This window comes from Rhinopithecus roxellana, chromosome 21 (genome assembly GCF_007565055.1).
Source record: "Rhinopithecus roxellana isolate Shanxi Qingling chromosome 21, ASM756505v1, whole genome shotgun sequence".
NCBI classification, from domain to species: Eukaryota; Metazoa; Chordata; class Mammalia; order Primates; family Cercopithecidae; genus Rhinopithecus; species Rhinopithecus roxellana.
Genome location: NC_044569.1, coordinates 34,992,965 through 35,008,196, shown reverse-complemented (window position 1 = coordinate 35,008,196; position 15,232 = coordinate 34,992,965). Strand labels below are relative to the sequence as shown.

The window sequence follows — 15,232 nt, the reverse complement described above, 5'->3', positions numbered from 1 at the left end:
CAACCCGGAGAGTGTGTGCAAAGGGGGTGAAGAGCAGACATTCACTGGGTGGGCGAGATGAGCGTGGACTGTTCCCCCCCCCAAACTCCTGGGAGAGAGGGAGATGCACTCTCGCTCTCTCCTCTTTTCAGTGAAATATAACACACATTCGGATCGCAGAGCTTTCAGACAGTCTCAACTGATAGACAGACACATCGAGCTGCTTTTCCTGCTTCAGATTTTACTCCTCCTCCTCTCGCCAACGTCACCCTGACAATTACAAATAGGTCTCTCACAAACCATACCTGTCAATCTTTTTAATTGCTTTGTTTTCTTTTTTTCGGAGCTAAACAATATGACAAAAAAAAAGAAGAAATCTTAATACAGCATAACATAAAAGACTGTACATTGGAGGAAGACATTCAGTGTTGTTATTGTAATCCACTGGCTGATACTAGGTAAAACCCATATGTTCTAAGTTAAGTAGACATTAGTTCCTGCAGATTTTAAAACCTGTTAGTCCCCCCCAACACACACACATACACATACACACACTTGCACATTCATACACACTCAACCACGTGCATCCAAACTACCCTTGGGTGAAGCATGTCCTACATTTGGGGGGGAAAAAAACCTGTGTTGCTTTCGCAATCTCAGGTTAGGGGTTAGATTTGGCTGGGGAGGAGCCCAGAGTGGCTTTTACATTTTGGTAATTCGTGGGTAACCGAAAAGTAATAGATTTTTAAAATTAAAATTTACAATATAAATAAAAATTTAAAGATGGACTTAGTTCATCACAGAAAAGTGTGGAAATTATTTAATTTGGCCCCTCTATGAACAGTGAATTGATACTTGGTCAATGCACGCCAGTAGGGAGAAAACGGACACGATGGAACGACAGATCTTTCTAGCTGTGTTCGAAAATGAGGTCCTCACACATCAGTGCAACGTCTCCAATTCAGTTAGGTCTCTGGGCATTCCCACCTAGAACTTTAAAATGCGTCTGTGCTCTGGGAGTTTGGCCTTCTGGTTTTCAATATGTGTGTTCTCTCCCAGTGGGAAACCTGTAACAGTCTTGTAGAGCTACTTAAAACGTTCATGGAAAAACATGAAATCTAGGCCAAAATAAATAAAATGGCTTAGTTCGTGCAACTTGCATGGGACAGACCGTGGACAGAAGGCACGGGCAAGGCGTTCCGGGGACAGGAAGCCACCAGCCTGGGGCGCGGGAGGCACTGGACTTTTCCCCGCCCCGCGGTCGGTGCGGGTGCGCGTGCGGCGGCGGCAGGGGCTCCCCGCCCAGCCCGGGGCCCCCGGTCGTGCCCCGCCGCCCGGGCCGCGCTCGGGGTTGATTCGTACCACCTTGCAAGGAAGTGAACGCTTCGCACGGGAAGGGGAGGCGCCTGCGCCGGCCGCCGCGCCGCTCCGGGGACGCCCGGGGTTGCCGCCGGCTCGGGGCCGCGGACGACCGTGGGACGCGCGAGTTCCCCGTCCCCCTTGCCCGCCGCCCCCCCGCCCCTTGCCCAAGAGGAGTCAAATCCGGCTTTTAGAGCCCAAGGAGGGTGGGGATATCCGGTGCCTCTCCCGCGCCAGGAGGAAGGGGGAGGGCGAAGAGGATCCTTGGCCAGTCTGCGCCGAGCAGATTCAAACCAAAACAAAAAGATTAAAGGAGCAGCGGCCGGGGCGACAGCGGTCCCCAGGCCGGGACACCAGGGGTGGTGCGCCCGGGTTCGCGGGGGCTGCGCCGGCGCCGGGGAGGCGGGGGGAGCGGGAGCTGGCGACGCGGGGAAGAGGGGGGAGCCGGGGGGAGGGCGCCGGCCGGAGGAGGGGCGGACCCGCCCGCCCTAGCCGAGCAGAGCATTGCGAGCCGAGCGGCCCGGGCGGGGCCCGACCCCGGCCAGCGTCGGCGCAGAGAGCGGACGGAGGCGCGGGCCATGCTGCGGCTGGCGTCCTCCGGGGCCCGGGCCATCGTGGACATGTCGTACGCCCGCCACTTCCTGGACTTCCAGGGCTCCGCCATTCCCCGAGCCATGCAGAAGCTGGTGGTGACCCGGCTGAGCCCCAACTTCCGCGAGGCCGTCACCCTGAGCCGGGACTGCCCGGTGCCTCTCCCCGGGGACGGAGACCTCCTCGTCCGGAACCGGTGAGCCCGGCGCCCTCCCGCCCCACGACCCCGTCCTCGCCCCCGGCTCGCGCAGCGCCGCTCCCGCCGTCCCCAGCCCGCCCGCGTGCCCACACTCCGGCGCGCGCTCGGGCGCACAGCCTGACTTTGCGAGATCCCGGGAAGTTGAACCCGCCGCCATCTGGCGAAGGAGAATGTGATGTGACTGTTGCTGGTGTGAATATCCGATGCCACCGAACGTCCTCATAACTGAGGGTTATTTTAATTTGGGATTCCCCTCCCCTCCTCCAGCCCTCCCTCCTCCCCCCTCCCGCTCCCGAAATAAAACCGACGGGACCCAGAAGGGGAGGCTCCCCGCCGGCCCGCCTGCGCGCACCCACAGTTCCTGCGTTGACATAATCTTTAGGGTGGAGCGGGAGCAGCCTGGACGCAAACTGAGACGTTTAGGTAAACGTGCTTTGGAGGAAGGAGGCTGGGACCCGGCTGGCTTTCCCTGTTCCCTCCAGGTTGGCAGCCGCCTCGCAGTGGCGGAGCCTGTTGTTGGGTGTGTGGGTGTGCACCTCGCCGGTGTTGTCTGAGTGTTGTCAATGCAGCGTGACTGTTGTCTGTCCCCTGAGTGTAACGACCCCCGCGTGGCGGGTGTCCTGGGCAGCTGGGCCAGGGTCGGGGTGGGGGCATGGCTGCCTTTGCTGGCACGTTTTGCAGACATTCAGGTGACACCGGGTTGTTGCAAGACCTTCTGGCTCTTCACCCCCCCACGCTCCCCACCGTAGTGTGTTTCCGCCTCACTCATCTTTAGTAACTGGCGAAGCAACAGGGAGGAAACGGACCTCACTCTGTATCGGAGCCATGCCCGCTTGGGTCTCTGCTCCGTGGGTCCCTGGCTGCCCGACTTGGCTGGCAAGGCGCTCCTCTCTGCCCTCTGCAGAGGCCTGCAAAGTCCCATCGAAATGGTTACAGTGCTGCATGTTTCAAGTTTAATAATAATATCGAAGGGGAGGAGTAAGTTCTGACTGTAACTTTGTTGTAAATTCTGTGCTAGAAAGTACCGCAAAGTCCCATGCACGGACTGAAGGACAAAATGTACCCTTCCTAAGTAGCTTGGTGTAGCATTTAATCTGTCCATTTTCGAGATTCCTATTAGCCTTCCTAACAAGACTGTAGTATGGAAGAATGCTGATAGGGTATAAAACTTTTGGAAACCTTTTGCGAAGAATGATTTGAACCATGGGTGGGATTGTGTGGAGGCGGGGGTGGGGGACTGGTCTGGAATGGCTTAAAGGGGAGTGTGTAGGGATCCTTGAAAATGTTTGCATTGGCTGTGGACACAGCAGAGGATTGATTCATTATGGGATGAAATGCCAGTGCTGTTGAGAGCGTGCACACAGCCCAGCTAAAAAGAAGGGCTTGAGTGTGTTTTCACGGGGAGCACACAAAACGCACGAGTGATTTCCTAGAAGTTGAAATGACACCAGACTGAAAAGATTTCCCAACAAACTTTGACGGGCAAGAAGTTCCACACAGGGTTTTTCCCTTTTTCTCCCTCTGATAAAGTATATTCTTGACTGCAAATACTAGTATAAACACACACACAAGTTTGTGAATAAAATTCCTTTTGGAAATAGTGTGATATGGGGAGGAGGCGACTGAGCGAGGAGGGGCAGGGGGAAGGTGGGACGTTAGAGAACTATAAGCCACAGCCTGGTGGGACCACCCGCCTTCGATGGAGAAGTGGAGAGGGCTCCTGCCGGCTGCGCTGGGTCTCCTGGGCCTCTCTACCTGCGGGTGTTAATCAGCTCTGTGGGGTTTTTTCCTCCTGTGATTCCTCTTCCTTCAAGCTTACTTCTGCCCTAGGACCCCTCCCTTTCCCCTTCCCCAAAGGGCAAGTTCTTCCCTGGAGAGAGAGGCAGAGCCAGGGTGCCTAGGCACTGCCTGCGCTGGATCACCAGGGTTGGTCCCGGGGCGGGAGACAAGTGGATCCCTGAATTCTGTGGTCAGAGCGCGGGAGTGCAGACTCCCATGTTTGGAGCTCCTCAGTGTGCTCAACTTTACAATCCATGCCTCTTTTTTTCCCTGCACACATGCCAAGAATCCCTTTAATATAAATAGTATCTCCATATGAACAACCTGACCTCTAGTTTCTTCCTTGAATCCTTAACGGAAAAGAATGGGGCCAGTTTTCTTTTGAGTTGGGAGGGGACGGAATCTTTTCTCCCCCTTTCCCTACTCTGTTGGAAAATCTGCTCCCACCACCACGTTGTAGGAAGATCCTGTATTCTTGCAAACAGTGTCAGTGGATGTAACATTTTACCGAATTTTTTAAGAATAGAGGCTTAATAATTCACTGCATGTTAGTTCATTTTAATCCTAGACCAAATCTCCCCTAAGCAATGTTAATTGCTTTAAAATTTTATGCAAGTGCTTCTCATTTTTATCATCATAAAATCCGCTCTAGAATGAATTGAGTAAGCTTAAATTCACGTGTTTGGAAAGATGTTTGGAGGTTTTAATTGTACTCTTTTTTTTTTTTTATTTCAGTGAGCCATTTGCACATTTCATTGCATCTTAGCAGAAAATACAAATTCTTCATTCACAGGGAGGGATGTGCTTGTAAGATAGACATTGATTTAGGATAATAAAGTTTACTATTTAGAAAAGATGTAAGAAGGGGTGTATAAAATCCCTATAGAATGTATAATTGATGGTCCTTTATCCAGTCCTTACCTTACTGTTTTATGTATCCGAGAACAACTTCCCATCTCCCCCTCTACGCTCAGTCTTCAGAAAAGAAAAAGAGACACCCCCAGGTTAAGTCAGTTTATGCACTATTTTTAGCTTTTTCCGTAAGAAGGTGACAGATTATTTCGTTTCCAAATATTTCTAACGATTTTCTGCTGAAGTGTAAGATAATGGAGCAAAGAGTTTGTAGGAATGGCTAAGGGAAGGTGGGGGATGGGGAAGGCGTTTTTGATGAACGGTTTGTTGCTTACGGGAGGGGAACAGTATTTTCTGCTGACTCTTCAGGCCGAGATTCCCCCCCACACACACACACACTTTTTTCTTGTCTTTCTTTTCTTTCTTCGTTTCTTTCTCTTTTTTCCTTTCTTTTCCTTTTCTTTTCTTTTCTTTTTTTTTCTTAAGGCAGGTCTGCTTTGGGCGACTTTGTTTTGTCTCCCAGTATTGAAGGCTTTTACTCTGGACTTGAATCCTCGCCTTTGGTTTTTGTTCAGAGGAAAGCGTTCCCCTCCCCTCCGCAGGATCGCTCTGTTTCTCAGTAAACAAGATGAGGGAGTTTAGCACTTTTTAGTACATATAAGCTGGTGACTCTAGAAGGGTATAGATTTGGAGAATGCCTGCGCCGGTCCTATTCTTTTTTCCTGGGGTTCCTGGATTTTAGTCTCAAGTGGGTCCTCCCGTCGGATTACTGGAATCCTGCACTCATTGCATGCACATATTTTTAATTAAAGGGGGTTACAGGGAGGGTCTCCAAATGCTCGCATCCTTCCCAGCGTGTCTTTCTTGGCTTTCTGTGGCTCCCTGGCCCTTCCGCCCCTGCTCAGCATCCCAAGCCCCCCGTTCGCTTTGCGCCGGCTGCGCTTGAACTTGTTTCTGGTGGAGCAGAAGGCGCAAGCTGCGGACGCTCACGCAGAGGTAAGGACTCAGGCGGGTCCCGGACTGTGGAGGGTCCCCAACAGCCGCGGGGGTGAAGCCGTGTCAAAAAGGGGATACCGGTGGAGGTGGGGTCAGCGAACCGGGGGCAGGGAGACCAGGGAGACAGCGCCGTGCGAGGAGCCAACCGAGCCACCGCGGGCGCTTGCCGTCAGCCAGCCTAAGCCTCCTTCACCCACGACGCAGACAATTTAGAAGACGGCAGGGCAGGAGAGCGAGAGTGAGAAATGGGGGTGCCTGCGAGGCCAAGGTCATGGTCAAGCCACCGGCGGGCCCTGTCTGGTGGCCACTGCGCTCCGGCGCGCCTCATGTGCGGGACTCGGAGAGAACTTGTCCACCCGGGCGGAGCTGCGCGGCCAGCGCTGGGACGAAGGGCACGGACTGGGCGCGCCTGCCGGGGCCGCCGCCTGGCCCGGAGAGGCCGAGGTCATGGTCGCAGGCCTGAGGAGCCTCCACTCTACCGCGGCGCCTGGCCTGCGCGGTCCCGACCCGCCCTGGAGTTGGGGTCAATGATCCCCCTCTCCGTGGTGGCGGAGGGGAGGCCGCAGGACTGCACGGCTGGAGCTGAGGACTGCGGCGGCAGGCACTTCTGAGGGAGAGGGAGTTGGACGGACGGAGCCTGGACGGGCACACGGGCCCCGCTCGTCTGCTGCCACCTCTCCAGCGCTTGCCCTTGCGAATAACTACGATGTTTGGTGTGGTTTTTCAAGCAAAGCCCCCTGGCAAACTTAAGCAGCCGCTGGCTGGCTGCAGCCACCCCAGCTCCCAGCAGAGCCCCACTCCCCCCTCCCAAACTTGGCCTCTGCTAACCGGGTCCAGCGCCTGTGCGCGCTCCCCAGGCTGCTCCGGTGCGCGTCCTGCTGCATCTCTCCACCTCTTCCCAGGAAGTGGCAAACCACAGCCTGGGGCGGGGAGAGGGGGAGTTGCGTTTTCCTCCTGTAGAGCCCCCAGGGCGTGCCCATTCCGAGGTGGGGAGGACTCTGAGGGCTGCTGTCGCAGAGGAGCTGGCCGCCCGGGCGTCCCTCCGAGCCCAAGGCGAGGTCTCCCTGCAGAGGAGCGGCCACTGCCTTTGGGACTGCGGAGACACCAGGGGGACAAGCCGGGAGGGATGAAGGGCGTGGGATGGGTTAATCATGGGCAAAGGATGGCGCAGAATACAACTGGCAGTGGGTCGGCTCCTGTCCCCCCACCTCCAGAGCAAACCCTGCCGTCACTTCCACCCCCATGGGCACCTTTCCTGGAGTTTGCTTTACAGCCTAAGGCAGAGGCACGGAGACGGTTCCAGCTGGCTCTGCCCTGAGCTGCTGCTGTGAAGTCCACAAGCAAGCTCCCGGGAAGTGGGTCCTTTTTAAAACGCCAGGCCTTGAAAATTATGTAAATTTAAAGGAAAGATGGTAGGTTCTTTTTCCCTTCTCTAAAAATAGAATGTAGGAAAAAAAAAATTAGAACATAGGCATCTTGATATTAAATGCCAAATGAGAAACCAGCAAAACTCATCTTCCCCTCTTCTCGTGATTGTGTATCTTCTATGGGTATGGAATTGTGTAGGGTGTTATTGAGGCTGTGTGGTGTGCTAGCGTCTGAATGCAGCTTGACATCACAGAAAGCAGTTGCTCCCTGTGTTCTTATTTCTGCAATGTACAGAGACTTTTCTGTCCTGTAGATACACGGGGATGATCATAAGTGAGCATTTATAAGCGCAGAGTATTATCTATATCACAGTGAAAGTGTATTGCATACAGGACAGTTTTGGTTTATTAAGTTAAAAGTGAATTCCTTTAAAATGACCTACTTAACAGCTTTCCTCCTGCCACTAGTTACTATTACCTTTCCATTCTATTACAGGTGGAAATGACATTTTTAGGGTCTTCCGTTATGTGTCTAAGCCACCTACTGACATTCTTAGTAGATGGCTTTTTTCCTCCTATGTATCAGGATATTTTTGTTATGAGGTATACTGAGATGAAAAAAGCTGGGAAAAATACTGGCCTCGCAATTAAATTGACTCTGAATACCAAAATGAAAATTATCATCTGGTATTAATCAAGTTATGTCTCTGCTTCTTGCTGAGGAAAAATATAGTGACGATTTGCTTTCCTTTTCATCTGAAAAGGACTGTGAAATGTTGAATGTTTCATAAAAATCGCTCTACCCAATTTTTGTTCAATTAATCAAAATGCATATTTTCACACTGGATGTAGTTACATCAGAAAGAAAATTTGCGACAGCCACTCTAACAGTGCTTCAAACAACCCCTGCAGGAACATGTAGCAACCAGTGACCTTGTACATTACATCAATCTTTAATAATATCATTGTCATTACTATTATTATCTTAAGTGTTAAATTGTTGCCAGAATCAATACAAGTCTACTTCTTTGAATGTATTTTATCCCAGTGTTGTTTTTAACATCTCTGTTAAGAGGCCAATTAATTTCCAACTCACAGCTCCAGTGAAGTTTATATGTAATGAGAACTTCCTGACTCTTTCTTTTTTTTGTTGTTTTTTTTTTTTTTTTTTGCTTATTTCTACTTTTGAAAGAAAGCAGAAACAAATGGCATGTGAAACAAACAACTTGCCATTTAAAATGATATGAAATTATTTCTAAACTGATGACAGGATAAAATATGCCAAAAACTGAGTACAAAGCATGTTGAACTAATACTTGTGTAATTTCTTTTTTTATCTGGGCAGCAGGACTAATTTTCTCAAATTCGATCAGATTGTATAGCTTAGCAACCCCTCCACAGTAGCCAGAACTAGAGGAATTTCTCTAAGCAGAATCTAAATGCCTAACAAAAAACCCATCGTAATATATTTGTTTGTTTGTTTTCTTTTAGATTTGTTGGTGTTAACGCATCTGACATCAACTATTCAGCAGGCCGCTATGACTCCTCAGTTAAGCCTCCCTTTGACATAGGTTTCGAAGGCATTGGGGAGGTGGTGGCCCTAGGCCTCTCTGCTAGTGCCAGATACACAGTTGGCCAAGCTGTGGCTTACATGGCACCTGGTTCTTTTGCTGAGTACACAGTTGTGCCTGCCAACATTGCAACTCCAGTGCCCTCAGTGAAACCCGAGTATCTTACCCTGCTGGTAAGTGGCACCACCGCATACATCAGCCTGAAAGAGCTCGGAGAACTATCGGAAGGGAAAAAAGTTTTGGTGACAGCAGCAGCTGGGGGAACGGGCCAGTTTGCCGTGCAGCTTTCAAAGAAGGCAAAGTGCCATGTAATTGGAACCTGCTCTTCTGATGAAAAGTCTGCTTTTCTGAAATCTCTTGGCTGTGATCGTCCTATCAACTATAAAACTGAACCCGTAGGTACTGTCCTTAAGCAGGAGTACCCTGAAGGTGTCGATGTGGTCTATGAATCTGTTGGGGGAGCCATGTTTGACTTGGCTGTAGACGCCCTGGCTACCAAAGGGCGCTTGATAGTAATAGGGTTCATCTCTGGCTACCAAACTCCTACTGGCCTTTCACCTGTGAAAGCAGGAACATTGCCAGCCAAACTGCTCAAGAAATCTGCCAGCGTGCAGGGCTTCTTCCTGAACCATTACCTTTCTAAGTATCAAGCAGCCATGGGGCACTTGCTTGAGATGTGTGTGAGTGGAGACCTGGTTTGTGAGGTGGACCTTGGAGATCTGTCTCCAGAGGGCAGGTTTACTGGCCTGGAGTCCATATTCCGTGCTGTCAATTATATGTACATGGGAAAAAACACTGGAAAAATTGTAGTTGAATTACCTCACTCTGTCAACAGTAAGCTGTAAAAACAGAACAATGACATAAATCAAAGGAGAAAGAAAATGGGCACTTTATGTCTCAGAATTACTCAAATCAATTTATTTTTAGTTGGTAATGGATATAATATTTCTTAAAACAAAAGTAAGGTGTTAATGAATAGGTCTCTCCTTCTCCTCCTCCTCCTCCTCCTCCTCCTCCTCTTCCCTTGGGGGGGAAAAAAGTGCTAATAAAACTTCCCTCCATGGCTAAGAGGGAAAACGCTTATATTCAATTCTTTAGTCATGGATGGTCTCGTTCCAGATTTGTTGTTCCAGGGAACTAAATTCATTCCTGATGCCAGATCTGATCGAGTCAGTATGTCTTCAGCTTGATCAGATTTTAAAATCAGTTTTGAAAGTGGTTCCCGAAAGAATCTTTGCTTTGGGAGAATTTGGTCTTATGCTAATAAGCAGTTCATGAGTGAGACGTGTAGCAAAAGCCAGCCATATATTTTCAGAATCTGTATCCTCAGGAAATGCTCCTTTTTTTCCTATAAATCACTAACCAACTATCTAAATGGACATGTGGGGGAATTTCCTCCCAAATTTGATTTTGTTATTAGAAAAATTATTCTGTGAACACAGATGTGTTTTGAAGAAGTAGCACGTAATGGCTTTTATCTACCATCATCCTGGTAAGGCACATGTGAAATGGAAATGTTCTCTTCCCTCTGAAGCAGCAAATTAATGTTGAAAACTTACATAGACAGAAAGTAGGTTTTGGAAAGGGAAACCACAGAGATTAGGGGGACTTAAAATTAATATAGGCACAGGAAAGAAAAGTATGCGCTCCTTTCACAGTGAGGGTTCGCCACAAAACGGGCCCCAGGAGGGAACCGCTGTCTAGGCACACCACAAGGCCTTAATAACAGTGTGCTGCAATGCCCGAGGTAAGGCACGTCCCATCGCCCTGTGCACTGTAGGGACCTCAGTCATCTCAAGGAAGAATACATTTGCTTTTCCTTAGAGGCTTTCAAACTAGAAGCTCTATGTTACCTCTGATTCTGGGAACAGAACAGCAGCCGCTCATTCTGCATTCCTGTTTCCCTCTCCACGTGTTCTGGTGGAATGAGATGCTCCTTAGCACTACAACCTGATGTCCCACATTCACCCACTGACCACACAGGAAAAGCAGCAAAACCTGCACCCTCTCTTCTGAATCACGCCTGTGGCTCATCGGCTTCCCTCTTAACCTTTAGTGCCCTGAAGACTGCTGCCGCTGTCACCATTGCACTGAAACCCCACGGTGCCCTTCTAATTGAAGGTGAAGCCCACCAGATTATTTTTCAAAGTCTTAGGTTTCGGTGTATCTAACCTGCTCAATAAATATGGACGCAATTAAAGATGCTCTAGGAAAGTTGGGGACCGTATTTAATTTTTCTTTCCTTCCATCTCAGGAGCAAGGAAATCCTACTGCTGAATAGCTGTTAGTATGTATTTTACAAGATTTACTCATTTTCAGGTACCTAATGTAGCTGCTAGCATGCATGCACAACAATACAATTTATATGGTAAATGGAACCAAATAATGGCTTCACTGAATGTTATGGCTGCACTGAAGGGAAATGTCGCGGTAAATAGCTGCCAAATTATGGATCATGCCGAAGTGTCACAACTGCACTAAAGACAAATAGCACTAGAGGCTATTGCCACTGTGACGCTTTTGAGTTATGAAGAAGGGTAGCGGCCTGATGCGAGGCTCTTTGTGTCCTTATTATAGCAAAGGGTTACTGGTGCAGAGGACTAGGAAAGCCTGTCCAGTGTGGTGCTTAGTTATTCATCCGTCCCTTTCAGACTTAACAGCCACAGCAACATGGAAAGAGACTTTGCCTCTCTTTTACATTCACAAACAAACAAAGGAGGGGGGGAGCAGGTTTTATGAATGTAACTGTGCACAGGAAATGACTGGTAATGGAAAAATGTTGTAATAAAATAATCTAATCAAAGAATATTATTAAATTTAACATAGTCGATGTCCAAAAGGCTTAGTTGCCTCTTATGCAGATAGATGTGTGAAATCTAAGCAATAATGTACTTTCTCCCTTTGTAAAGACTTGGGGACTAAGGGCATTACCAATTAAATTGCTGCTTCGAAACTGAAGTGAGTCCGGTTTCTTTCATTTTAATGGGAGGGTAATAAAGATGAAAGACCAACATTTTAACTGATGGATCCCTTAAGCTACAGAATAGAAATTTATTATGTTTTGAGGGAATATACTAAATTCAGCTATGTAAAAATAAAATTCAAACACCCAGGATTAAAATAAAATATAATCTGAAAACCTCATGTTCTCTCTGTCCACAAACTAAGAAAGTGCACGGCATGCTGTTTTCACTTATTCTTAGAAAACAAGCATGAAAGATTCCGCCCATTCAGATAATGCCAAAAATATGTTTAAACTTTTTTTTTATTCTTTTGAAAAATGATTTGTAAATTGAGGGTCATAGTTCAGCATCAGTTTCATCTTCTGGGATTATTGTTCAAGACCAGCCTCTAATGGGAGGTGAAATGGTACGATGGTCTCAACACCTTTCTTGTGAACTGTAATACATATCACAAAAAGTACATCCATAATTCAGGGCAATTGTCAGTCTTTGTTTTAGAGAAGGGGACGGGGTGGAACAATCCCAATGGGTAAATTATTTCTCAGTGTGGACTTCTCTGCATGTCGGGCTTAAGGTCACCAGCCGGGCAGGGTAGAAGGAGCTTGCCTCTGGGAAACTGAGGAGTCCCAGTGATCTGTTACCATTTGGTTATGACTTCTAAAGAGCCAAATGCTATTCGTTCAAACCTGTTTTGCAGGCAGAAAATACCAGCAGTGTCATTTAGGGGTTCCTTTGATGATGACTACTGCTGTTAACTGACTTCATTAAAAAAAAAAAAGATTTCAGGGAATAGTTTGCAAAGAAATGAAGGAAGTTTTGCATCATCTATTCTATAAATTGTCATTATATGATTTCATCTGGATGAAGTACCTCAGGAGTAGGATAGAGTCTCTGTAAATGGTCATTAGTATTACATTCTGTGTTTATCTAATGAAAGTGCAGTGACAAGTAGCTGCTTCTTATTAAAATGAAAATCCTGCGTTATGTACTTGTGGAACATTCCAGCTAATGAGGATGTAATGTCCTCAGTACAACACAGACCTTCTTTTTGTGTTCACCACCACAAGATGCTGGAAACTTGACAAATGATATCATTTAAGACACATGCCTGCCTTAGGGACCTGGTTTTTGGCTTCCTGTTTCTGGCTTTTATTTGGGTAACATTTATAATAGCCACCCGACTTGTACCTGGGTAATGTTTTAACCCCTTCCCCGGAGTTCTCAGTTAGCATGAATTTACTACAGTCAGGGTTTCCTTTAAATTGGGGTGGGGGTGCTAAGCACTGAAAATATTTTTCTTGATTACTTTACCATGTGGACATATGGGATAAATACTGTATTTCAGATTTCTGTAAAAATAGATGAGTAATGCACAGCTTTCAGAGCAAAAACAATGAAAAAAAGACCAGGCACTATCAACTTTGGATAACCATCTCCTAGGTGTTAAAAAGTTTTCTGAATGCAGTCTGGATGCAAAATGGCCTGATTTGATGAATTCATAATTTTCTTCTCTATACTTTCTACTCTCGTTTTATTAAATATTTTATTAGTTAAACAAGAATTATCTATGTAAACTTCATGGACTTTTTTGTCGGAAGTTCGATGTTCAGTATCTAATTTCCTAGTTATGGCCCAGCATTAAACGTTTGTGATCATATTTCAAAAGTCAAAATACAAAACTGGATTATCAGTACGGGTTGGTGTGGTCGTTTTAAACTTTTTCATTTTTTTCTATTTTTAAATTTTGTGGGTATCTAGAAGGTGTATATATTTATGGGGTACATGAGATGTCTTGAAACAGGCATGCAATGTGAAATAGCACATCATAGAGAATGGGGTATCTGCCTCCTCAAGCATTTATCCATTGAGTTGCAAACAATCCAGCTCCACTCAGTTATTTTAAAATGTACAGTTATTATTGTTTATAGTCACCCTGTTGTGCTATCAAATAGTAGGTCTTACTCTATTTTATTTTTATTTTAAACTTTGAATTTTATTTTTCCTAGGCTTATAGCATCATGCTATCCCTCTTGTAAAAGGAGGAATGCTTGGCATGAGAACCTTATTGCTGTTACCATGAACCAACTATGGAACATTGGCAAAAAAAAAAAAAAAAAAAAAAAAAAAAAAACAGTTATACAAAACACAACATTTTAATAATATGTGTCAGATCAAGTGATTCTTCGTAGTAGTTGATATTCACAGGAAGTCAAAAAAGTACATATTTCAATTATGTCTGCTTGAATCCTGTTTAATTCCTTCCCTAGCTGAGTAGCTAGTATGACACAGTGGCAAGACTAAAGGGGCCTTGTGGTCCACACTGTCCTCGAGTCTATTCTTGCCCATTATAGACCTGCCCATCGGTGCTAGCTCACTGCATCCCAGGAGGCTTGACTGTCCTCAGGAAGCATGTTGGGGTGCCCTCAAGCCGTAGGGGAAGTATCATGGTGAGCAGAGTTTGGGGAAAACCAATACATTTTCGTGTATGCTGAGAAGCACTGGGCAGACTTGTTTGTTTGTTTGTTTGTTTTTGAGACAAGATCTCGGCTATCACCCAGGCTGGAGTGCAGTGGTGCAATCATGGCTCATTGCAACCTCAACCTCCCTGGTTCAAGCCATCCTCCCACCTCAGTCTCCTGAATAGCTGGGACTACAGGTGCGCATCACCATGCATGGCTAATTTTTTCTTTTTTTTTTTTTTTTTTTTGTATTTTTTAGTAGAGATGAGGTTTTACCATGTTGCCCAGGCTGGTCTCAAACTCCTGGGCTCAAGCAGTCCTCCCACCTCGGCCTCCCAAAGTGCTGGGATTACAGGCATGAGCCACCATACCTGGCCTAAGTACAGAAATTTGAACATGTGCCTCCACCCCAAGCCAAAATGTCCCTTGAGGAGCACTATCTGATGGTTTCTTTGAAATGATATGAAATTAAAATAATTAAAATAGCCTGCACACAGGTGGTAGCATCTAATGTGAAAGATGGATTTATGCTTAGAGCTCAGAAAAATCCTCATAAAATTATGGTGTCTTATGCTTGGCACCTAAAGAACTGAACAGGATCTTAGAATGATCCAATGGGTGGTTTCTTTGGTTGGTGGGATGTGTTGAAACGTGGGTAAGGAATGGTGTCCTTAGAGGAGGGGTTGCTGTAGATGCTGAAACCCTGGAGGTCCATGGTTGCTGGCAGAAACCTAGAGCTGGAAGGAGCCTGCCCCCGTCTCTGGCCCTTGTGAATGAGAAGACTCAATTTCTATTTTTGTTTTTGTTTTTTTGAGAAAGGGTCTTGCTCTGTCGCCCAGACTGAAGTATAGTAGCATGATCTCGGTTCACTGCAGCCTTGACCTGCTGGCCCCAGGCGATCCTCCCACCTCAGCCTCCTCAGTAAAGTTAAGACTACAGGTGTGCGTTACCATGCCTGACTAATTTTTTTTTTTTTTTTTTTTTTTTTTTTTTTTTTTTTTTTTTAAGAGACAAGGTCTCCCTTGTTGCCCAGATTGGTCTCAAACTCTTGGGCTCAAGTGACTTTCCTGCCTCAGCCATCCAAAGTGCTGGGATTACAAAATGCAGTGGCATAAGC

General features: G+C 47.0%; 1 protein-coding gene across 3 annotated transcripts; it reads left to right on the top strand.

The window, feature by feature from the left end:
- The first annotated feature begins 1,404 nt into the window (after positions 1-1,404).
- Positions 1,405-13,346, top strand: ZADH2 (zinc binding alcohol dehydrogenase domain containing 2). Of its 3 annotated transcripts, none has more exons than XM_010356709.2 (2): positions 1,405-2,125; positions 8,614-13,346. In XM_010356709.2, exons 1-2 carry the CDS (start codon positions 1,917-1,919, stop codon positions 9,536-9,538), a joined length of 1,134 nt encoding a protein of 377 aa, XP_010355011.2. In that variant the 5' UTR covers positions 1,405-1,916; the 3' UTR covers positions 9,539-13,346. The 3 variants fall into 3 exon arrangements, with proteins under 3 accessions (XP_010355011.2, XP_030781773.1, XP_030781771.1); XM_030925913.1 differs by having other exon boundaries at positions 1,983-2,551; XM_030925911.1 differs by having other exon boundaries at positions 1,983-7,167.
- The last annotated feature ends 1,886 nt before the right edge of the window (positions 13,347-15,232 follow it).